The following is a 25,441-nucleotide window of genomic DNA, read 5'->3' as shown; positions in this document are numbered from 1 at the left end:
ACTGACTGATGCTCCTGAATTGCTCAGGAGTTGCAGTGTTGTGCTTTGCCAACTTAAAGCAGCGCTACCTTAAAGGGTGGGCCTGTGGCTGCGTGTGACACGAATCACTGGATGACAGATGCTTTAGATAATATGATGACTCTGAGACACCCTGGTCTTGCAAAAACTTCGGCATGTAGGCATCCTACTGCAGTGTTGAAGTATGAAGTGTTGGAGCCAACAGGACTCTGCATTTTGCAACATGAAGTATGAATGGGTTGAATCACAGCTGCAAAAATGCAGTGCAAGAGTATTTACAAGTCAGCTTGGGAAAAATTGACATTTAAAAAATGACAAGTGTTTTACAAAACATAAATAAAAGAAATGACATAGAAGTCTGAATTATGAGAAGGACTGCCAAACCAGTCTGGTATATTGGTTTTAAAGTCTGGTTTCCTACAGTATCAGATGCCCTAAGAAGGTGGAAGTTCATAAATTGAAGATATCCAGTTACAAACATGAATATTTCTTTGTGACCTCTGGGTCAGTTGATACCCCGAGCATACTGCATTTTCTTTATGAATTGCCAGTAGTCATAAACTTTACTAATCCTTTAAAAATATAGCTGCAGAAATTTGCCTCTGCACTAGAAAAAGAAAATGAATTTTGAATTTTCTCTTTTATACTGAACTGCCACACCAGAGTGAAATAGTTGAGCCTGGCAGGTACTGCTTGTTTTCTAGAACAAGAATAATTAACCTGTGGAGCTGTGAAATGTCTTGGGGAACATAGAACAGAAGGAGGTAGATGGGGTGCAGAGCAGTTCGGAATCTGGTTCTGTATGTGCTTTGTACATATGTGGATACTGTAGAAATCAGGATCTGGTCCATTGGATCTGCTTGCAAATAGCAGCCCACTAATAACTTTTTTGTTTTGCTAAAAGGAGTTTCTGATGCTTTGTGTAAACTTCCTGTTCAGTTAGAGATTTAAAAACAGTAGGAAAATATTAGTACTACTTGTGCTACTACTAGTGGAAGTGCCTACTGCATGCTGGGCACTTCATAAATGTTTAAGAAACAATTCATACTCTCTAGAGATCAGATTGTCTGGACAAGGGAGTGCAAATAATTTTATCTGATGACTTTTGTGACAAGACTTAATGTGTATAAGACTGAGTGCAGCAAACGTAGTGTTTTCTTAAGAGAAGAGTGTGTAAGAGCTTTAGGAAGACACACCTATCGGGATCGCGGCTGATGTGGGCATTTCTGGTACATCCACAAGCCTCAGAATGTTTTGCAAATGTAAGCATCAGTGACAGGAGCAGAGAGGGTTTGAAATTACTTCCATCTCCATCACATGCCCTTCAACCGCAGTGTGAACAAGTTGTGCCCCTGTTCTGTGTGTTCCCCCCTAAAACAGTGGCACAGGGGTGAAAGTGCGCAGCAGAAAACTGAAGGACAAATAGTCTCTGTCATTTTAACCCATTCACACGTTCCCACTCCCTTCCCCCAACCTGAGGAGAGTTTGGACTGTTCTGTTGGCAACATGGTGTGTGAACGTTACAGCCTAAACTGTGCACCTGGAGAGACAAGTCCATCGATATTTTATTGAGTACTGGAGTATGAATTAAGTCTTGGCATCCCCAGGAGGCTCAGTGGAGGCAGTGGGGAGTGAAGGGTGGGAAACCTGAACTGATTCATACTCCATTAGGGAACGGGTGAGGGCAGAGGAATTCACTGGTATTTAAGTAAGCACAGACTTTGGCCCTGAAGCACAAAACCCCATAATTCCTAAAATTTTCAGTGTTAAGAACACAAACCCCCACCCTGATCAGTCAGCATCTAGAAGCAGGTCTAGAAGGCACATCTCACCCAGCACTCATAGAAAAAAACAGTTGAAGTTTTTTGTATGGTAGCCTTTAGAATAAAACCCCTGGTTTGTTGCTATAAGCTTTTGGGACTCTAAAATACAAAAGAATGGATTTCTTCCAGGCAGACCCTTTCATGCTAAGTTTCAGCCTAAAGCAGAGTTTTATGGCTGAGTTATAAACTCCTAAAAGGCAGAGATTTGTAATGGAAGTGCTGACACAAGCCTTAATTAAGAGCCACGTGAACAACGATTCTGCACAATGGCAACTAAGGGTGCAAACATCTTTGGAAATTAGAATCCCTATCTTAAAAAAATATATTCTGAACTTGCAATGCATAGAATAAAATAATGGTCTGATTTTTATGTCAGCAAGTACACTTTCTGGGCTTCCTCAGCATAACTGTTTGTTCCCTCCAGTTTGGCTCTCTCCTGGCAGAAACATCAGTAGTTCCACCTGGGAACAGAAGTTTTGCTTTTGCAGATTAAACAGTTAGTCCAACTATTAAAAATTGTGCCCATCCAGCTAGTTCAGAAGAAAACAACACGTGTTATGCTGTGTGGCAAAGAAAGTAATTCGTGTGTTTATGTGTCGGTACGGAAAAAAGTTGTATGTATTTAATGACCTAAATTGCCACACAGTTCTGCAAAACATCAGACACATCTAAAATACATCACGGCGTGGCAAAAAGGTTTAGCTGACCTTTGTTCTCAGTGACCTGCACAATTCAGCACATGGGAGTTACACAGGTCACCCCAAACCCATGCTGGGAAATCATTATGATGCACCACACCTGCATGAATACACACAGTCACCATGCTGCTTTAAATCAAGCAGGTCTGAGACCTGCCATCTTAATTTACCTGCCTCTTTGTCATGTTTGTCTTTGATCTTCCTTTCCAAGTTTTCAGAGGATACCTGGATTCATTGGATTTAGCCACCGTAGAATTGCTGCCTGCATTGCCCTAGATAAAAAAAACATTTAATTGGGTACAAATCATTCTATATGCAGAGAACCAAAAGCTCGAGATAGGGGAATTGTCCTGAAAGGGGAGATTAGGATCTCTCCGTGTCTTGCCAGGTGCTTTGCTCCCTTCCCTTTTAAACTTTGAAGTTAATACAGGTTTGAGTTTTTGTTTACAGCTAGTCTTCCTTTAAAATTGCCTTTTTAAGGTAGAATTCCCTTGTATGGACATACTCTTCCTGGAATAATTTGCTGAAATGTGTTAAAGTTGTTCAGTAAATAATGTACTTCTCCTTTTATTTCAAGACAAGCCTGTGAAATCCTGAAATAGTAAACACAAGGTTAAGCCTGGTCTCTGCCACAAGATGCCTACTCTCTGCTCCCATTGATTTCAGTGGGAGTCACAGTTGCTCAGCATCACAGGCAGGATTACCTCTCTGAGGTTGAGGCATCTCATGAAAATAAATTGTGGAATAAAACAGAGTTCCAGGGAGGAAAAGGATTTTCCTTCTATTTGTTGCCACTTGATGTCTTGAGGGAACTGCAGGGAGGTGAGTGAGAAATAGATAAGAGGCCATGCATGTTAATACCACGCAGTGATGCAGCTCAGGGTGGAATAAACATTTCGCCCACCTGAGAATTTCAAGACTCTGTCAGTGCAATTAAGCCATCCATGTTCCCAAGGAAGTCAAGAGTTGTTTACTGTTGCCCTTGTTAAAGATGGCCTGACTGGTAGGAAAGAAGATGGTACGTAATTTGGTTAAAGCTACGTGCAAAGACAAGGAGCACAGCAGAGGACTGAGCTAGGCATCTTGACGTTCAGCCGCATGCTTTAGCAAACTCTGAAAAAGTATCCGAGGCAGCGTTTCTGTCTTCGAAGTCCTGCGCCGGTGCAGACATAAAACAGGGACAAAGGAAGGAGGCAGGTGCGTGCAAGAGAGTCTCTTCACTGCCATATGAACAAAAAGCCACTTGAGGGGAGACTCCGAGCTTACTGGGCCTACCAGGGGATAATTTTATCCAGGTATATGCCACATGAAGGCTGCATAAGGAGATGGAAGGAAAACAAAAGCATCATTTGCCTAGAGCAAATAAAATGCATTTAACAACCACAGTTTAAACAAAGATTAAACAGTGGTGTGTAACCAGCCTTTCTGGATGGGCATGAACCATATTAGAATGTATTTTAGACAGACAGACATTTGGCCAAGAGCCTGTGTGTCCGTGCGTACATGTATGTTTAAATCTGACTATAACATACTTCATGGGCCTTTCCACATTGATTTAAGCCTGGCATAAACCCTTACTCAGAACTGAGTTTAAACAGCAGTGCTTAAACTAGATTGCTACGTGTCCATGTTTGGTCTATGTGGTACAACTGCACACTTTTTAGAAAACTGTATTGAAGGAGGAATGAAACAGGTTAGTCAAGAAGGAAGAGGACATTAAGCAAATTGTGCCAAGTGGAAGAAGCAGTTGAAAAATAATGGGAAATGTGACAGGAGAAGCAAACTAAAGGGAAATTCACTGTTGTAGCTCATTCCTTTGGAAAGATACACAGGGAGAGAAAAGGAAAGCAGGCAAGGAGAATTGAAAAGTAGATGGTTCTGACCATGTCAAGGCTGATCCTGACTCAGCAGAAAGTGTTGCTGTGTGATGCAGGTAACGTTATCGAGTGCCAGAGCATCCTGCTGCTCTGCCCTTTAAGGATTGATATAGGATGGCTTCTGGGCTGTCTATTTATTTTTTTATTTAGTTTTCCTAGTAAGCTTTTGCCTTTTAATCTAGGGGATCTGAAGTAGGTACTAAAAGGTCACAAGAAGTTTTTAGCAGCTGGAAGCTAGATGTGACCCCTTAACACCCTGCAGTCTTTAGCGTCTGCTCCTAAAAGAGCTGGTATTTGTCAGATAAGCGCCTTTAAGTTACAGCAGAAAAATCAGACAGTGGCAGAGGGAAAAGAGTGCTTTCAGATGGGGACCTGCCTTCATCCTTCCATGTCAGTCACTGATTTCTGCCTCGACACCAGCGGACAGCAGGGCTGAAGCAGTAGCCCCAGTTGAAAAAGCTGACAGTGAGCTGAACTAAAGAGAATGAGTCAGATTTTGCCCATCTGATTTAAATCAGGGCAGAGAAGACTGATGAGATACCAACGGTATGTAGACCTGCAGAGCTGTTTCCATAACTCTTGATGACTTTGGAGGACAACTGTGAAGCTGGCTCTTGACTGTATGCTATAGAAAGCTTCAAAAGATCCCAGTGAAATACCACGGAATATATTAACCGTGACTTCTGGATTGGTATGGGGAGGACACTTATTTAACGTGAGGCTGAATTTGGCCCTTTCAGATTATTTCTGCTGTGGCTTTGGGACGTAGACTGCTTAAGGAAATGTTTTAATCCTCGTCTTGGTGGAATATACAAAGAGCTCTCACCTTTGTAACTGTTAAAGCTGTGAACCAGGACGTGCTTCCTGAAGGCAAAGCCAATAAATACAAGGAAGCTCTTGGCTAATGCCACTGTTGTTGGCAGTCAAGGCATGGCTATGTGGAGACAATATGTTGGAGAGAAAAGACTTTCCAGAAGGGTGAACTCAGTTTGTTCATCAAACAGTGACATACCTGTTTGATTTTAGACAATAGCTGCCTAACAAGTAAATGGATGTGTTCTTTTGTTTAACTGGAAGAAGAGAAATAAAGTAAATCCACACCAAATCCACATAGTTGGTAGATGTTAACAAGAACATTCTGTGTCAGAGTGAGAGCATTTGGAAAGGTTAAGCCAAGGAGCTAAGCCTCCAGTTCTGTAGAAAAAAAATATGAGCAACCTTTGTTTTGCTTGTGTTTGATCACCCACAAAGCACCATGTGAAGTTTGAAAGTGTAGATATTGAGATAAAATGGGAGAAGCTGCCTACCTATGGGCCCGATGTTGCATCAGCTGCTTTTTGGGGACTTCAAATGGCAATAGAACAGATTTCTGGCACTATGCAATAGAGTATATGGTTTCCTTTTATTTGTGGATCTAAACCCCGCAAAAGACTGGTACTGGCAGGAAAGAAAGAAGGACAATCTTGACACCATCTTGCTGGAAGGCACTGATGAAATTTTGTTCTAGAAGTTGTGTGTATTCCTGGACTCCACAGAGGCTGCTGGCAGGACATTCCCCAAGGCCCATGTGAGTTGGGTGAATTAAGCCTGAGATTTTCAAGGAGTCATTCTCCCCCTCTGCTCTGCTCTTGTGAGACCCCCCTGCAGTGCTGGGTCCAGCTCTGGGGGCACCAACATCAGAAGGACATGGACCTGCTCGAGCGGGGCCAGAGGAGGCCACGAAGATGCTCGGGAGGCTGGAGCACCCCCCTGTGAGGACAGGCTGAGAGAGTTGGGGAGGTTCAGCTGGAGAATGGATCTGTTTTAGGGCAACTGGAAGGATTCTGGATAAACTGAGCATGTGAAGGCATCTTAAGACCTTGGTATATATACTGTTGAGAGATACGTAAGTTTGGTTGCTGCTTTGGGGAAGCAGTCTTGATACATTTCAGCGATTGAAAGGAGAATCATACCCTTCTGCTTTTAGATTGTATGTTGGGTCAAAACTTCAAGGGCATGTTTCTGGAATAGGAGGTTTCTGACCTCCCTTTTCACACCCTACTATGAAACCGAAAGGATTCAAATATAAGTCTGTCTTGTCCTTAATACATTGGATATGTGAGCGATTCCTGTAGATCATCAGTTCCCACTGTTCATTGTCTAAACTTACACCCTATCACCCATTTAAAATCGCTCATCTGGGTATTTTAATATTTCATCAGTTCAGAGCAGGCGGCTTAATGAATTGAGAAAATGAGGAGAATTTGGGGTATTTAAAGAGACCTTATATCCATTAGGCACACCAGCTGCGTGTCAGCGACACATTCTTTTTATTGGCTGAGCAAAACATTTCTATTTGTCTGTTACTGAGGAACATTGGAACGCAGCATCTAGACAAGTCCAAAACTTCAGGGAACACTCTACATGTCAGCAGGACAAGCTCATTGATTCTGGTGCAAATCAGACGTGCCAAAAAATTTGTCAGGAGAAAAATCAGGACCTCCAGGCTGCCTGGTGCTGCAGGCAGAGGAATTGTTTGGCCCTTCCCTGCACTTGCATGCATGCAGCAGGAGCAGCTGATTAGCTTAGAGGGTGAGGCTGGGTGTGACTTGGATTCTGACAAGTAAGAGAGTTTCAGAAGTATTTTTTAAGGGACGAGTTTGGAGATCCAGCGTGGGAGGCTTAGGAACTTGGGGAAATCTGAGGTAAGCAGGGATGAATAGGTTGGTGTTAATGACAAACTGGGGAACTGAGAGAAGAGTTTATAAATTTGCATGGGAACACATTAAAGCTCCTGGGAAATGATGGAAAGGAAAACGAAGAGACACTGAAGTTCTAGGACAAGGGAGGGATCCAATGTGAGCTGCAGGTGTCCCTGAAGCAGGGAGTACTGGAGGTTGACTCGCAAGGTCTGTATGGTGAGGAGGCAGGGGAAGAGCAGAATGGAGGCAGTTTTAGGTATTCATGAAATGCTCTTGACTCAGAATAAGGGGGTGTCACCCCCCACCCTCCAACTGCATTCCTGCTTGCCGTGGTTGCCTTCATTATTCTCTTAGTGAAACTTTTTTTTTTGTATTAGTGGCCAAGGTGAGCTGCAGCCTATGCTTGGGGAAGGGAGGGGGTGATCAATAGCATGGGCTTGATGGATGTTCAGAGGAAAAATCTACAGACACTTGTCGAGGTTGTGGCAGATGAGCCGATGAAGATGGACCGTTACGGAAACCCTTCTGAACTCTGGTGAATTTGTGTTGGGTTGCTGCCCAACAAGTGTGTGCATACAACGTAGAAGTCAAAGATGTTTTCCAGGGACTGGTCATGTGTGTACATGGATACACATCTGCACTAAGAAAAAATGGCAGGTGGGAGAAAAGAGTCTGTAACTAACCTTCAGTCTGCTTGCCAGCTTGGGGCGCTGCGTTCCTTGTCCTTATGAGTGGAAAATAGCACAAGATCTTCATGTTTCCTGCCTCAGAAGAGAGCCAGGGGCAGTAAGGCTGGCCGAAAGAGGGGGAGACTGCTATGAACAGCAGCGCAAGCATCACAGGGGGATGGTGCTTCCCAGGAGCTGCACCTTGCCAGTGATGGTCGTGCACGGTGCTTACACCATCTTCTGTAATCCCTCGACTTTTTACAAGTCTGGGTGAGGTGTCGCATCTGGAGGGCTGGTGTATCCTGCTGGTGACGGAGGAGTAGGAAAGTGAATGACTGTGTTTAAGGTTTTCCCTACCTTGTCTGGATTCAGGCTCTCGTTATTTCTAATGCTTTATGCCCTTCTCCTTTTCTCAGAAGTCACTGTGCTCCTTTATCCTGCTGCACAGCGAGCTTTTTGGCTCCAAGATTACAGCTGTGGTGGAAATGCAGGATTCAAGGTGCATTAGGCCTGTCTGATAGTTTTTCAGACTCGGAAGCCCCATCTGCATTATTGCAGACAGGAGGGGAAATCTTGAGGCTAAAATCTCTAGCACGGGCATCCCCCTTGCCAAACGCTTTTGTGGCACCTGAGTGGATGGGCACATGTCAAAACCGACTGTCAGAGTAAGGTGCCAGTAATGATAGACTGGGTTTGCTCTTCATCTCAGTGCTTTATCTCTTCCCCATCTCCAGTCCAGCATCAATGTGGTGTAGTTCCATCTTATTTTTATTTATGGGCTTGCAGAGAGCTGAATGATAAAGCAGGATTACAATAAAACCATCTTTATACTTATTTCCACCTAATTTTGGAGTTGCCAGCTCTACTGATCATTTTTATGAACTGTCATGAACATTAATGAAATTTTATGAGCATTTTGCTTGGGACATTGCAGGATGATTTTTCTTTCTTTCAAGATAAATCTGCAGGGAGAATTGGGGCTGTATTGCCCATGGTTGGGGTTGGGATTTTCAGGCCTCTCAGCTGCCTCCAGTTGGTAAAACTTGTTTACCTCCCCCTCTTTCCTCTTTGCCTTCCCTGGCCTTTCCCCTTTCCTTCCCTTTTTGCCTGTGTCTGATGGGTGGAGGTACCCAAGAGACAGAAGTGGGGTGCTGGTAAGTTGTTGTCTGTCAAGACTGATGTCTAAGAAGGACAGAGTGACTGAAAAGGTATTTTTTATCAATGATAAAGTTTTAAAAGGCAATCGAAAGACCAAGCAATAAAAATATAACCAAGGAGTTATAAAAATATAAGCCAAAAAGTGAGAGGCAGCTGTGCCCTAAGCTTTGCCTGCTGGAAATCATGCTTCTGTCTTCTGCCTAGAGCACAAAATTGTCACGGGGTACAGCTTACTCCTGGGGCAGTGGAGGTAGGTGGGAGCCTTTCCATGAGCATCAGAGGCCCCAAGCTGGATTCCTGAATAGCAGGGCCAGTTTGCACTTGGTTGAGCATGTGAAAGTGGTGTCCAACACGTTGCTGGCTACAAATGTCAGTCACCAGGTAGATGCGGGGCCTAGGTTTTTGCAGGAAATGGAGAAGTTAGAGATGAACTTGGGGAAATAAGAAGAGGGAGCCAGAAAGTACGTGACAAGGGAGCTCACCACGTTGCAGTTCACAAAGTGGCAGGTCAGAGGAACTGAGGCTGCCCAGCTTATACCAGAGAGGTCCTGGAGTGTGAGGAGTTCAGGGGAGGTTCAGACTGGACATTAGGAAAAAATTTTTCACAGAAAGAGTGGTCAGACAGTGGAATAGGCTGCCCAGGGAGGGGGTGGAGTCACCATCCCTGCGTGTGTTTAAGGGTCGTTTAGATGAGCTGTTGGGGGATGTGGTGTAGGGGAGAACTTTGTAGAGTAGGGCTGAGGGTTGGACTCGATGATCCTGAGGGTCTTTTCCAACCTGAATGATTCTGTGATTCTGTGAGTGGGGTGGGGAGAGGCAGTAAAGGCACAGAGAGGTCTGGAGGAAGGAGGCAGCCCCTCTGCTTCTTGGAGCTGCACATACATATGCTCACTTGCGTCCAGCTTCTTTGCCTGGAGCTTTATCTGCCTGTCTCTGATGGAAAAGTGACACAGGCTGTCAGCTGGTCATGGTGCCTATTGTTTAACAGAGAAACAAACTCTGCTGCTCTCCCTTGCACCCCCCGGCCCCATCCACTTCTTTCTTAGTCACCCGATCAGAGCCTTCAAATCCTTGACCCAAATCCTCCTGTGCCCAGCTTTAGGTCTTATCCTGCTCTGGCTGTTCTGTCCACCGTCGACCTGAGAGGAAAGGTATTGGCTGTGCACTGTGTGATTAAGGGAGATGTTGCTGGATGTTTTGAGCTGTGTGCAAGGTGATAAGCAGGAGTGAGGGAGGAGGGGAAGAGCCCTTGATCGGTCTGAGCTGCGAGCTTTCCCTGATCCACATCCCTTCTCAGTTTCTGCTGACTCAGTGACCCTAGTTTTACTGCCTGGGAGTGTCAGAGACAGTGACCTTGCCTGTCTGCTCAAGGACCTCTGGCACTCAAAGGCCATGCCAGGGCAAACCAAGACATGCTGAGGAAAAAGTTATTTTGCAGAATTTCTTATCCCAAGATGTCTTTCCGCTCTGCCGGACTGGAAGATGGTTAATCCTGCACTGATTTGGTGCTGCGCACGTGGCGGGGAGTCAGAGCGGTCATCCTGTGAAATGTGCTTTTTTTCAACTGGGTAGGAAGGTTTACATACTAGTAAGGAAGAATCTGAGAGGATTCATCAGCTCTTGGGAATAAACAGATTATTTTACTCCCAGAGTGCTCGATTCAGTGTGGTGGTGGTTCTGAGATGGAGGGTAGCTATTTGCTTCCTGGGGACAGAAACACAGGTCACACATTTTTTTCACTCTGAGCTGCCACTATTAACTGGGAGTACGATAGGGTGATTTTCTGACAGGTTCTGTGCAGGAGGTCAGACGAGGTAGATATAACGGTCCCTTCTGGGGCTTAAAATCAATGAATCTGTGATTAAATGGCCCACAGAGGCTGGACATTGCAGGTTAAGGGAAAAGGAGTGATATTGGTGGCATTTTATGTGGGAGCTGCAGTCAGGTATTTCTCTCGCGACAGCACAATGGCCAGCACTCCCCAGGTCATGGCTGTCTTTCGAGGTCCTTTTAACCAGCTCCAGATTTACCTGCGTGTAGCAGGGAGGCAGAAGGTGGATTTTTTTTTTTTCCAGGACTGGGCTGAAGTGCATATGTTTCTTTGGAAATTGGTTATTAGTTTTGGTTTGGGTTTAAAAAAATGCTAACTAAACAATATGAGAGCCTTTGAGTGGTTATTTTACACCAGTCCTGACATGACATAGTTGTGCTGTTACATAAGGTTGTTTCTCAGAGCTGTAATGATGCAACAGTATTTATAGACCAATCTGGGTTTTCCTTTTAATGGCTTCCATAAAAAGCTCATTATTCCCTTCACACAGTCACTGACTGATTTACATGCTTGTCCTGTCCCTGGGCGTATGCTCCAGTTTGGGTAGCCCTGAGCGACACACTCGCACTGTCTGCTTGTTGCTAAATGACTCTGACAGCAGTCTGGCTGTGACACTGCTCTGATCCTTACACCAGGAGCTTGTCTTTTGGGGAGATGGTGAGGAGAGAGGAGAGGAGGTCGACAGAGAAGAAAAGATCACTTGTGTTTCTGCAGGTTCTGGCAATACTGTGATCTCCTGGGAGCTGCAAATTCTCTGTCATTCCTGGCGTGTCGACCTGGCCAGGCAAGGGACTTGGCCTGGCTAGAGTGGGTGCAGATGGTACGTAGAAGGAAGTCACTGCAGAATAAACAGAGTCTGTGAAGCTGTTACCTGAGCCAGGGGTACCACTGAAAGATAATCTGGAACCGGACTTGTGTCCGGTCAGGCTGAGAATGAGGAAAAGAAATCCCACGTGTGTTCCTCAGAGTGACACAGGAGGGTTTGTGTGGAGGCTGCGTGGGCACACACCTGCGCTGATCTCCACTTGCCCTGGCTTAATCAATGTCCTGTGTCTTCTCCCCTGCAAGCCCTGACATTCCTCCTTTTGCATATTGGATTTTTTTTTCTTTATTGTAGGGAGGGGCAGAGGGTTGGGACAGTTTTATGGCAACTGTATTGATCAGTAAAATTTAATATAATCCTTGCACTTACTGTGTGATCGTTAAGGGGATGGAGAGCCAGTGAAACATATTTAAAAAGAAATATTTTTCAGTTTTATTTCCTCCCATGCTACTTTTCTGAGTCTCTCTTCTCTTCCAAACCTGGCATCAATTTCCTACTTTGCATCCCTTCAAAGGCAATCATACATTTTTGACTGGGTTTTCCCAGTTTGCCTTTGATTTGATTAAGTATTAGGAAAGGACTTACCCAGTCTGATCTGGTGGTAGATTCATTCACCATTTCCTCAGCTGTCTTGCAGTTTCTGTATCTACCGAGAATATCACTCCCTCTTTTTTATCTTGGATATATCTAGAACTCCTATTGCTGAAGTACCATGTTGCCTCTCAGTGTCTAATGCCTCCCGCTCACACAGTGCCCCTGTGCATCCCCATGTGCGTGGAGAACAGCAGCGCAAAGCGGTTAACTGCCATGCCAGCAAAGTCTGGGCAGGAAATTGGAGTAGAAAAATAACAGCTTGAGTTTCAAACTTGTGCTAAATATCCTAACCACTGCCTTTTTTGGGCACTGCTGAGTGGTGCTGCACCACAGGTGAAATACCTCCTCTGCAGAGTGACCTGCACTTTTTTATGCCTGATATCAGGCACTGAAAGGTTATTGTATGTGATCTTGTGGCTCAAAGCATGGGCAGAGCAATCCCTGCCTGCCAGCAGGAGGGACAGTCTCCAAGAGGCACACAGGACTCATTCTGGCTCACCCTGTGAGGAGGATGGATGGGGCATGGCATTTGTGGTGAGGTTACTTTGCCTCCTTGTTTCGGAGAGGGCTGCAGCAAACAGGGAGGCAGCCACTATTGGAAAGGGTTTAAATTTTGACCAAATTTTCTCCTTGCCCTCTCCCTCCCCCTCTGTGCAATCACTCTTTGCAGTCACTTTGAGCAGCGTGTTGCGAGATCACCAGACCCTGCGGGCGCCTGGCTGCCTCTGCTGGATGCAGGGACTCTGACACTGATTTATATTTTGGTTAATTGTCTCCATCCATTAGTCTCCTCATCCTTCTCCTTGTTAAAGATGCAGTTGCTACTAATGTCTGTAAATGAAACACATTTAAAAGGCATTGCTTCCAGTCTGAATCCGGCTTGGGTTAACAACCACTGGAAGCTGCCACCTCCCGAGGATCTCAGGGTGGGTATGTCTCCACTCAGGTGCCCTACAGGGCCAGGGCAGCCCAGGCTTTTGTCAGCACCTCTCTGCTTACCCTCACTCAAGGGGCCAAGAGCCAAAGGGGCCAAGAGACTGAGGTGTCTGCCTCATTTGTCTAGTCCCCTCCGTAAGTCACTGCATGCTGAATACGCTGGCTGCAAAACCAGGCTGGGAAGGTGGCCTTCAGCAGATGTAAGGGACTACTTTGCTGGGGCTATTTGAGATAGAGGAGAGGTGGCTGGAGGGAGGGTCCAAATGCTGCTCAGCATGAGGACCAGAGGACAAGACAGGACCAGAAGGGTCTTGGAGCAAGAGCTGCTGGCTTCAAACGCTGCCAGTCGGAGGCTGATGGTGCAAATGTTGCTGAAAAAAAGATTATTGTTCCCAGAAGTCAGTCACACAGGATTGCTGCATGTCTGGTTACCACAGCCTCCCTGAAAGGGCTTGCTCCTAATTCATTTATACGTCCCAAGGGACGGCCACGGTTAGCAAATCTGACAGTTCAGTGGCAGTCCCTATGATAGACTTCTCCTTCCTTGAGCACAGGTTGTGGCTCATTAGCCAGACCAGATGACGTTGCTCATGCAGCGTGTGCCAGAAATGATAGTGCTGCTGGTTTAGCTGGTGTCCTGCAGGTGCTTCTCTGCAGACTCCACAGATGAGTCAGTGGATTACTGTGGCATCTTGTCCCAAACAGACACCTTCTGTCTGGGTGACGTTTCCACCAGTTGTTGATGTGGCTGTCTCTCCCCTCGGGTGCCTTTTCCTGTAAGCAGTGCAGCTATCAAATGACCACTGGTGGACCATTACACTGCCATTACAGAAAGCCTCATCAGAACAACCAGTTTTGGGGGAGACAGAGGACCAGTTAGTTCCATTAAACATAGACAGTGCAGCAATCAAAGCATTTGTAGAGAACATTAGCAATGTGGTTTCTTTTCCTCCAGTGGTAATTTTTGCAGCCGTTAGTTATTAGTATGTCTCATTGCTGCTTTGCAGAGCGGGCTCCTTGTGTCAGAGCATTAGGATGTGACAGTGAATTTCAGACTATCAGCTCTGATCTGCGTCTGAGCTGCACATTGTCCTGACTCTACTCCCAGAGTCCTGCGCCAGTGTTCACTGGGTTTTGAGCGTGAGGTTTTAGGGTGAGAGAGACTTTTTTCGTTGTTTCCCAGACCTAGCGTGGAACCTGTGGCATGTGCCTCCTATGCTGGGCTCCCCTGCAGTTTTCTTTTGTTGCCAGTGTAACAGGTCAAGTGTACAGTGTTTTCAGAAATACCCTCCAAGGTCAGGTAGCCATTTTGTTAGAGAGCAGCTTTCATTTCATATTACATCCAGGTAAAGGAGCCATTTGGATTTGGCCTTTAAAGCTTTGTGGTTGCTGCTTGCAGCACGCGTGGCCTGAGTTGTGGCATACTAGTGAGCTGCTCAGTTGGTTGTGGCTTAGGCAAAACCCTTATCACAGCTTTCCTGCATTCCTGGTAAATGGATCTGTTGCTCCTGTGCCCTTTCTTCATTAGGATTTGAAAATTGCCCAAGCCATAGTAATATCCAGCCACTTCTCCAACTGTTGCTTTTGGCAGCAAGACAGAGCCTAGTGGCAGGATAGGAATCCTGTTGGGTGGAAAGCAGCTTGCAGAAGCCGAGGACATTCTTGTCAGTGGATAAATGGGTGAGGAAAAGGCAGGATAGATATATAGCAGGTTTGGTGGGATGGTTACTTCTCTGATGCTAGTGGAGCACCATAATAAACAAGCACCTACACGTCACTACCACCAGCTTTACTCCTCGTTAACGTGTCTTCCTTATGAGGCTGGGTTCATGACAAGGTCTGTGCCAGGTGTGGCTGTTCCCAAAGCTGCAGAGTTGGCCTTTAGGAAGTCTACAGTGCTGTTAGGTAGCTGCTACCTTTACTGGATTTCTTGGTAGGAGGGACATCTTTGTGAAGATGGGATCTCACTCCTTTATTAGCAGTCATCACACACTACTTTGCCACACAAGATCCTCATCTTTTTTAAACATTTTGCTTCTTGCCACAGCTAAGTATGATGTTGCAAAAACAGGATGATGGATTCAAATAGAGACTGAGCAATAGCACATCAGCTGTAATTGAAAGCAACAACAGGAGTTTATCTTTACTAGACATGTTTAGATTCACTGTTCAGATATAGGACAGGGCGAATTTTAGCTTTTTAGATTGAGGTTAAACGTGTATTGGATTTGAAGTTCAGACTCAAAAATCTTGCAGTGCTGCAAGATCTTTTCGAAAACTTTGCCCACCAAAAGAGCAGAAAGACCTGAAAAAACATGTCTTGTGATCAGAGCTTCGATCATCCTGAGCCAGCTATCAGGAGAAAGGGTTTATGAGACTGTCAGGAACACTGAATCACTTCCCAGTTTGAAAACAAATCTGGATGTGGCCAACCAGCCACGTGCCCTCTGGAATCCCTGACAGTAAGTATTCAGTTTTTTACCCTTCAATTTACTGCAAGAGCAAAACTTGCTGCTATGAGATGGAAGTGCCCAGACAGTCATGTCTCAGAACATGTTCCCCAATACCACATACCTGTATTACTGTGGGTCCCCAAACCATTAATTACCAAAACCCATGCAAACTGAATGTTGCCATGGCAACCTGCAGCCCTACAGAAGGCCATTTGTCTCCTCCTTGACCTTTCAGGAGATCTGTATCTTGCTCAAGCCCCCTTCTCTAATCCGGTTTTTAAAATATAATATTATGCTACTGGAAGGGATCAGACCTTTAATCTGATTGTGTGTGCATGTGTCAGTGCATGTATGGGGGACTGCCTGCATTAACAGGCACCCAGCGGCGGCTCAGAGACAAGACAAAGGAAAAGCAGAGTGTGACTCTACCCTGCTGGGACTGCAAGTGAGCACCTGGGTGGAATTATTGGCTTCAGCACACAGATGGGGGAATCCTCTACATGGGAAGGACCAGCCCTCTCCAATCCCCTTAATGCGGGCGCCTTCCCCCTGAGGTCGTGCAAGAATTGTGCTTTTGCTGATGAGGACTTCAGAGGGGATGCTGTCACACCCGGTTCAGTTTCCCTTACCCCAATTCTAGGTCCCTGCCTTCAGTTCCATTAGTCATGGTGCCAGACCAAGCAGCCAAGTTTTAGGCATTGCTACATGTGTGTTGGTATCCCCAAAGTGTGTGTTGTGAATCTTGACCCGAGGTCCTGCGAGCTGGATATTCTTTTGCCTGCTGTATTCCCTCAGAGGGAAGGACCTTTATTCCTGCATTGGCTCTGCCTGCTGGAGCCCTGAGCCCATGAATTTGTTGCCTGGTCTGTATATGACAGGACCTCATGAAGTTCAACAAGGCCAAGTGCAAGGTCCTGCACATGGGTTGGGGAAACCCCAAGCACAAATCCAGGCTGGGCGAGGAGTGGATGGAGAGCAGCCCTGAGGAGAAGGATTTGGGGGTAGTAGTAGATGGAAAACTGACTGTGAGCCAGCAACGTGCGCTCGCAGCCCAGAAAGCCACCCGTGTGCTGGGCTGCATCCAGAGCAGTGTGGGCAGCAGGGCGAGGGGGGGATTCTCCTCTTCTGCTCCGCTCTCATGAGACCCCCCCTGCAGTGCTGGGTCCAGCTCTGGGCACACCAACATCAGAAGGACACGGACCTGCTGGAGCGGGGCCGGAGGAGGCCACAAAGATGCTCGGGGGGCTGGAGCACCCCCCTGTGAGGACAGGCTGAGAGAGTTGGGGGGGTTCAGCTGGAGAAGAGAAGGCTCTGGGGAGACCTTAGAGCGGCCTTCCAGTACTGAAAGGGGCTACAGGAAAGGGGGGAGGGACTCTTGATTAGGGAGTGTAGGGATTGAACAAGGGGTAATGGTTTTAAACTGAAGTTGCGTCTGCCCCCTCCCTGGAAGGGTTCAAGGCCAGGTTGGACGGGGCTTTGGGCAACCTGGGCTAGTGGAAGGTGTCCCTGCCTGTGGCAGAGGGGTTGGAACTGGATGGTCTTTAAGGTCCCTTCCAACCCAAACCAGTCTGTGATTCTATGGTTACTGCGAGCAAGTTACGTGGTGTGTAAACCCAGAGGAACAAATAGCCTTTTCCCCAAGAGACTTGCTGTGTTTTGGAAACATTGTCCTGTGTTGCGAGCAAGTTGAACCTACAGAGAATACCCTGTAACTTGGGCTGAGGGAGAGGGTCTCGTTTCTGTGCTGGATTGCACCTCTTTTACAGGGCACGGGTGCAAAAGTCCGAAGCTGATAGGTAGGAGTGAAGAATGAGGAATGGGACTGAGGAAATGGCAACCAGTTAGTCAAAGGGAACTGAACCACGGGGCGGAGGGCTAACACTGACCACCTGGCAGCCCAGCACTGGGTGGGCACTGGCCGAGCCCAGGTGCTCCCCGTTTCACACAGCTGCAGGTGTTTGCTGGGTGATGGGGCTGCTCTGCCGAGGGGAGCACGTTGTGCTGGGCTCAGTTTGCCTTCAGAAGAAGGTAAGTGGTTGGTTAAATTTTTCAAATAGCTGTTTTCTGTGGAGAAACATGCTAGGCTGTTTCTAGGATTTTTATGGCAAATGGACAAGGCAGAGCTGAGGTAGGTGTCTGCCTGCCCTGTGTTGTAGGGCTGGTGATTGTGGTTTGGCTGAGGTGTTCTCCTCAGGGCTGAGGGGTAGGGGAGGGCCTGGGCAGGGCTGAGTTGTGAAGGAGTTTGGCCAGGCTGGAGTTATAACTCATGTTTTGCAACTTTTGGTATATGGACCAGGCAGATCTCCCAAACCTGTGGTAGTGCTGTGTCTTTTGTCTTCGTGCAGGGCCAACCAGCAGAAGACAATGTGGTTTCAGGGCTGGGAGTGCAGTTGCAGTGCTGCAGTCTGAGGTAGCAAGTGTGCAAAAGCAGGTAATTTCTGAAAATTGCGGGTAGCTGGGCAGAGCCCTTCTTCCTGGCTAAAGCGCTGAGTGGAGTACCTGAAGAACTGAGACTCAATTAAAAGTTAAACTTTCACTACCTTTATTAAATGACATTGGGATGAAAACAATTAGTTGGACTTTGATCAGTGGAGGGTCTCTTGTAAAAATTATGTTTGTTTATTCTCATGCAGTCATGGGTAAGTTGGAGGTGGCAGAGTTGTCAGCTGCAGAACCAAAGCTGGTGTTTTATTCTGTTGATCCAACATGGTGGTAGAAAGTCCTCTGTGGTCTAAGCAGAGCCTTACGCAAGTGTGTCCCTTAATTAGAGTCCACACAGTCATTGGAGTCTGGCTGCGGCTGTATGGAGCTGTATTTGCTGGGGCCAGCTTGGCCTACAAGATTTAAAAAAAATGCTTGAAGTCTTCACCTACGCACAAAGGGATCTCATTTTTTCTTAAGAAGCTCTGGTTACCATTCACTCTCTTGTCTCATACTAAGACTGAGCCCCAGCTATAAGCTACCTCCCATTGTGCCAGGTGTAGAACAAGCCCAGAACAAAAAGGCAGTCTCTGCTTCAAACCTCCCATGCACTAAGACAAAAGGAACAACTCCTGGGGACAGTTTGATGTGTTAAAAGCTGTCTCGGCCTTTTTGCCTTATCTCTATAATCTTTCTTCCCTTTCCTCTCAATGTCACCTTGGTGTTCAGTTTGCCTTCTGCAAAGGTATTCCAGCAAAGTCGTGTTTTCCTGGGATCCTGCCTAATTGCTCAGGTAGACTGAGTTGAATTCAAAGCTTGTAGAGTGTCCCCATCAGCCTGTGGTGTCCGCTCGCGTGCGGAGTTACGACTTGCTCGTGTACCTTTGCATATCATGATGATTTCAATTTTAAGGCCATGAAAAATCTCCTAAAGCCACAAGATTGTTGAACCACTTCCAGTGTGGTAACGTTTCCTTCCACGTAGATCTCCCGGTTTTAGTTTCAGTGGATATATTGTGGTGTTCTGCACCTTTCGTGTTTTGGAGAATCCAGTCATGTTAAGGAGTTGCTACGCTCTTTTCCAGAAAGAGAGATAGTTGCATTTTAGTGGTGGATAAAACAATTCTTTCTTGTAGCTCTCTTAATGTGTTTACGTATCGGAGGTGCTTTGGGCTCAATTGGGATGCAAGACACTCTGCAAATGCGAAGATGTAATTATCCCATTTTTCTCTTCCTACTCCCTGCCTTTCTCCCTCTGCACTTCTGGCTCATCTCCTCCGCCCTTTCCTGAGCATTGTGCTGATGGCAGCGTTTATCTGTATTTGTCCTCTGTCCCTGACATCCAGTTATTGATTGGCATGATTAAAAAGAACTGATAATCACTTCACATTAATCCCATAAATGACTTAAGACACCAAAATATTTGCATAATGCATCTTAAAGGTGGCAGCTAAAAGAGGATAAGACCCAAAACTGCTTGGCACAGGAGAAATGGGCTTCCCACTCACCTGTGGGCTTGCTTAAGTAATTAGCCTTCTGCTTGCATAAGGAGGAATCTGAACTGGTTTAGCGGAGGAAGATGCAATGGGTGCTCAAAGGCTTTGAGATCCGAGCATCCTATCTCATTGCTGAGATTGGGGGTGGGGGGAGCGCGCGGGGGGAGCAGCAGGGAACATGACAGCGGCTGCTGAAATGCGAGTCTGTTTTTGTCTGCTACATCTTGCGAAAATCTGGAGCCAGACGCCCGCTGAAAGTACCTCTGTCTAAAGACTTTCTGTCATAAACTTATCTGATTAGCAGAGAGCTAGACGACAGATTAGCCCCTGCTTCTGCACTAGGGATGGGCTCTCTGGAGCATTTGAGCAGATCTGCTCCTGTTGCCAGTGCTGATAGCCTGTAGGTGGGGGTGCAGCAGGTGGGGAGGAGGTAAGGGGGGATAAGAGGGGGATATTTAAAGGAAGATCATTGCTAGGTAATTCTGCAGATAATGCACCCTCCGTGTTGTCCTGCCGGTCCCAGGTGAGGACACTCTCCTCTGCACCAGTGAGTTGGTGGTCATGTGCTGTGTGTCACAGCAGCACAGACTGGGTGCTCTTGTCATGTGAGTAGAGGTGGGGAGGGAGCTGTGGATGTGGGAGGGAGGGCAGTATTTCTAATATGTATAATTTTTTGTAAGTGTCTCTGGTTCTTCTGGCTGTCATCTTCCATTTAGAAAGAGGGGAGGAAGAAAAATAGCCACATTTAGCTTGGGGCAGGCACCTTGCGCTAGAAGGATGGGTGATTTAACACATACCGCAAACAAACAAAAGGGAGACATTCCAGCATTTCTATTTAGTATCATGTATACGTTTTAGCTTGTTCTTCCTCTTCAGTGTTTGTGTATCATTTATTCAGAAATATTTTGCAAGTGGATAGCGGTTTGCAAGCAGAAGCATTTGCCAGCTGAACTGCAGTATCTGCTACAGTGAATGTCTTTTTGTGTTCTCCCTCTCCATAGAAGGGGGGGGGGAAGACTAAACTAGCCTACTTAGCAGCAATCTGATGCAAGGATAACAGGCAAAATAATGCTGAACTGCTCTAATGTATTCTCTTTTCCCAGAAGGAAGAGAGCATTGTTTCAGGATCTGTTAGAATGAAGAGTTGAAAATTAGTTTTGTAAATAAATCTGTATTCTCAGCTCTGAGTAATGCTGATGTCCGGGTTCATGGTGGGTTTCTCTCTAAAAAGAAAAACTATTATTCAAGTAAATAAAGTAGCCTTGTGTTCCAACAGTGACGGAATGGAAAAACTTACTTTTTTTAAGAATAGAAGGGTGGCAACTGATAGAAAACTATCAGTTATTTCAGTTCAAGTTTCCTATTAATTCTGGAATAGATCTGCCAATTCCTACACTTTCAGTTTTTCCATCTGAGATGTAAGTTCTGGCCCACGCAAGTTATATCTGGCAAAACTGAAATCAGGAGCTCTGGCAGCTGCAGAGTCCTTTATGGGAAATGAGAGTGCAGTTTGGGAAGCGCTTTGCACTTGGTCTCCGCTCCCCAAAACCAGAGGAGGTTACCTAGGAACCTGATGGGTAGGAGGGGGAGAACCTTTCTTGAAATACAGCTGTGTCAGGGGCAAACAAAAGAATCTTGCGTGCGCACACGCGTACGCTCATACACACAAAAATCAATTATGTGGTGGCAAATAGGATTTCCTTAACTTGGTGCTTTTCTGCTCTGTTGCAGCCGTGATAACGACCTTTCCACTATCATCTCCAACCTGCATCAGAGCCGTCAGCTCGTTATGCCAGAGACCCAGAGCCGCTGTGAATTCAAGAGAAACAGCATCGACGTTGGCTTAGGAGCAGCAGGTAAGCGACTGGAGCAGGTTGTGCTGGTTTGGGTTTGTTGCCTTCCCTCCTCTCTCTTTCACTCCCTCATTTGTTCATGTTTTCAGCAGCTTTTCCGTGGCTGTTTGTGTTACACTTTGGAGCGAGCTATATGAAGGCTTTTAATATTCTGGCTAAAGATTAACATGGAAAGGATTTCATGGTGATGTTAAAGTCCTTTTGAGATCTCAGCCCTGTGTTATTCTCAAATCTAGCGGTCTGTGTTAAACTACTGGCAAAGGAGCTTGCGCCAGCAAAGAAGTGAAATGTCCCCAGGGTTAGTGTCAAGTGAAGCAGAAAGACCTTGCAGAGAGCATGGTTTGATTTGTGATTTCATTAATCAGAGGTTCCCCATGCTGCCTCTGTGCCTGCCAACTCCTTTGAGACCATGATTGTTTGGTTTTGTAGTGCTACCTGGCTTTTGTGGGAACTTCACCTGGTTTCAACTTAACGTGGTGAAACCAGAAGCACTCCTCTTGGATCCTGCACTGTGTCAGTAAGGGAGGGAGCTGTGGGCAAGGATGCTTTGGTGATAGATGTGCATCAGTCAATAAGTGAGGCACTGATAATAAACTGGAGGTCTGCTTGTTGCTTGCAGAATCTATGATTTGCTTTTGATTATAAATAAAAGTTGCACAAAACCTGGGAGTTATGCTGGTTTTTATATTGAGCGATCCCTGTCCCTCCAAATCAGAATTGGATCTCTCTCTGTATGTTAATGTAGGCCTTTCTTGAATATCTGCATGTTTGTGGTTTTCTTCATATTTTCTTGTAAGTCTTTCTATTGACTGTATAACTTAACCCCAGCTCTGAAGGGAACACCACATCTAATATGCCTTGGGAATGTCTTTGGAGGATATTCAGAAACATGACAGGTACCTGGTTTGCCTTTTGCATGAGGCTTGACCCCTTTCCAGAAAGGTTCCTCCTGTCTGCAGTGAAATTTATACTGGTGGTGACTACTTTTGCAGTAAAGTGTCCCAATATGTGTTGTGCTGGGCTGGGGGATTTGTGGTACGTTTGTAAAGCAGCCGTGGGCAGCTCCCAGCCTTTGCTTTCACAGCTGAATCTCCGTATTCTCTTCATTAACCTGTCTCCACAGCCCCTTTTCCTACACAGCTCTAAGAGCCAAACTGGCCAGAGTTAGGTTTTTCTGTATGATTCGCTTGAGTCTATATGTCTCAGAGGACCCTGTATGTTAAAATGGTTTTTAATATTATTTGCTTTGCAGAGAAACTTCTGGGCTTGATCAGTGTTGCTGAAATTCTTTGAGATCCATAGGATTCCAGAAAGGCAAAGGGTACTTTTCATTCCCATCAGTGTTAAGCAGTAGAAAAGAATAGATGTAGAAGTCCTCATTCTTATTTTGTTAGAATTTATGTTTGAGGTTCTCTGGATCGCTTCTTAACCATAAGAAACAGTAAGAAATATGAAACATAGGCACTGTACTCATGTTGTAGCAGTGAGGACAGCGGTGCTTGGCTGGGACCTCGATGAAAGTCTGAAAAAGAGAGGACTCACCTCACCCAAGAGGCCACCAAGCAGGTGACAGAGCTTTTCAGGACGTGACAGGTTTGGAGTTGACCAGCAAAAGAGTAGGTGGGGGGGATGGTGGGGAGATTAGGTATCTAAAGGGAGAGGGGGCATTGTCACGACTCCATGGGGACAGTTTATCTCTGATTTTTCCCTCCTGTCTGGAGCATGTCACTCTATGTGCTTGTTTGATTAAAGGAAGGCTCATTTGCCAAAGTCTATGCGGAACCTGCCAGCTCCGACTTTAGAATCTGAACTGGTACCAGTGTCACCACCTCCTGGACATGCAAGTCAAGGGAACAGAAGCAAAATATACTGGGATTTGTAGCTGATGCCGATTCTTTGGTTTATGTCTTGGTTCTGTTTGTTTTTACTGGCAGGATTGGAAGGGGAGAATGGTATAACTAATTGCTACATATATAATTTTAAGAGAGTTAGTGTTTTGGGTTAGTCTAAAAGACTGGCTGTTGTTTAAACCACTTAGTTAAAACAATAAGGGAAAAAGAAATGTGCTCCCAGTTGTCTGCTGTTTGCATTGTATGCCTTTGAGAACAATACTCTGTATTTGGGTTATGAGAATCTCACTCTTAAAAAGGCATTTGGAGATGGACAATGCTGAATAAATTATGTTAATGCCAATATGTTTAAAAACTCCTGCATCGCTCATGACTATAGGCTGCAGTGCTCTCAAAGTAAGTTGGAATCTGCTGCTAAAATGTTTTCTGTTGCTTGTTTAGCATTTGTGGTTTGAAGTTAGGCACGGAGTCCCAGCCAGTAGAGGCTGAACGCTCCGGAGGCTGCTCTGCAGCTCAGACTGCAAATTCTACGTGGGCAGGATGAGCGGTGAGTGTGTGCTGCTAAAGCAGGATTCAGAAGGGTATGTGGCTTCTGGGCTGTCGCTGAGGCTAAGGAAAGGATTGAGAACAAGGATAGCACAAATGGAAGAGATTTGCTCGTTGCAGGGCCCGTGGGGTTAAGAAGAGGGCTGAAGTTGGCAGGATTGCTTGGTTTATGATTAATTCTGTGAGGGAGTTCCTTGATTTATAGTTAAAACCGGGATTAGAGGCAGTGCTATAGTTTTGAACAGCATAGACTGGAAAATGAGAAGTATTACTGGCTCTTTAATGGTCTTTGAAATGCAGAAAGGGGCTGAAAATAATGGTGTATAGTTAGTTCTGGGGCTTTTATGAGTTCTGGGAGATAGGTGAGACTGGAGTTGGGGTTCAAGCTAGAGCTGGGCTGATGTTCAGGTCACAAGGGGCTGAAGAGACTCATGTATTGCTGGCACATATAAAGCCTTTGGTTGGAAGAGCAGCACTGATATTAATATCCTTGGAAGGCTTATGGGTAGTTTTTAAGTGAAAACAGGTCACTTTATGTCAATGGTGAAGGCTATATTTGGGAACAGAGAGACTGAAGAGCTTAGTTTGGGACAGCAGAAGCTGAAAGACTTAGAAAACAACTGGGTCCTGAAAGATTCAGATAAGATTTGGCCCTGACTAGACAAGGATTTAATAACCCACCTCAGTGGGTCTCATAACGCAGTGGCAAGCGCTAGCTGTTTGGAACAATAAGCCTAGAGGAGGTGCAGTCTTAGGGCTTGGGATAGCTGGGACAAAAAAGTCACTGTACTTTGGATCTTGCCCAGACAGGTGGAAAGAGTCTGGAGTCATCAAAACCAAATGGCTATGCTATCTTGTTGAGTCACTTAGGTGTAATTAAGACCAGTGTAGTGATTGTGATGTGTTGGTAAGTTCAGCATCTATGGAAATCCGACCTAGCAAATCTGAGAGCTACAGCGCTTCGAAAACACACTTAAAAAAATGGCAAGACTCTTATTGCCAGTCTACAGTGATAAAGGGGAAAGGGAGGTAGTTACGTTGCCAGCAAGTAAAGTTTCATCAGAAATGTTGGACAAGATGCATAATGCCTTCCACCAGGCGCAGGAGTCAACAGAAAGGGACATTTGCCCAAGATGACTGAACAACAGAGCTCAGTTTCCTGCCTTGTCCTCCCTAACTTCTCTGCTGGACCTCTGTGGTGTTGTTCCACCGTGACAATACGGAATAGATGTGGATTGTAGCCTACTTCTAGAGATTCAGCATATGAGAGATTTGGGGGTGGGGTGGTGTTCCCCCCTGCTCGTGTGTGCACTGAAGCAAGACGTCTCGATAAGAATAGCTGACAGCTTAACTCATGTTTGAAGTGTCCCCTGATACCGGACCTTTAAAGGAATAAAGAATACCGCCAGCAAAAATCTACAAAAAAAGCAAAAGTCTGCTCCAACCGGTGCTTCTCAGTAAGACATCTGGAGGCCCGGAACTGGCAGGGGTAACTGAGGCTTTTGCAACGACAGCAGAAGTAGGTGGCCGAGAGGCGTGTACTGATAAAATCTAATTGCCCTATCGATTGGCTTCGGAGCCACCGTCAGCTGTGGTAATGATTGAGATATTCTTATGTGTGTGATGCATGTTAGCTGTATCTCACTGCTCTGGGCCCACTGGGGACCTTAAGGTATTACAGAGATCTCTTAATCATGGAGCAAACTTGCGTGTGTT

General features: G+C 45.8%; 1 protein-coding gene across 7 annotated transcripts in view; it reads left to right on the top strand.

Annotated features, from left to right (window-relative positions):
- The window catches only part of SAMD11 (sterile alpha motif domain containing 11), a 175,101-nt gene that overhangs the window by 97,379 nt on the left and 52,281 nt on the right, over positions 1-25,441 (top strand). For all 7 annotated transcript variants that reach the window (XM_074893298.1, XM_074893295.1, XM_074893299.1 and 4 more), the window contains one exon: positions 21,208-21,332. In XM_074893298.1, coding sequence (XP_074749399.1) covers positions 21,208-21,332 — 125 coding nt within the window. The remainder of the gene's footprint in view (positions 1-21,207; positions 21,333-25,441) is intronic.

Source organism: Strix uralensis, chromosome 23 (assembly GCF_047716275.1).
Source record: "Strix uralensis isolate ZFMK-TIS-50842 chromosome 23, bStrUra1, whole genome shotgun sequence".
Taxonomy (NCBI): domain Eukaryota; kingdom Metazoa; phylum Chordata; class Aves; order Strigiformes; family Strigidae; genus Strix; species Strix uralensis.
This window is presented reverse-complemented; position numbering and strand designations above follow the sequence as displayed.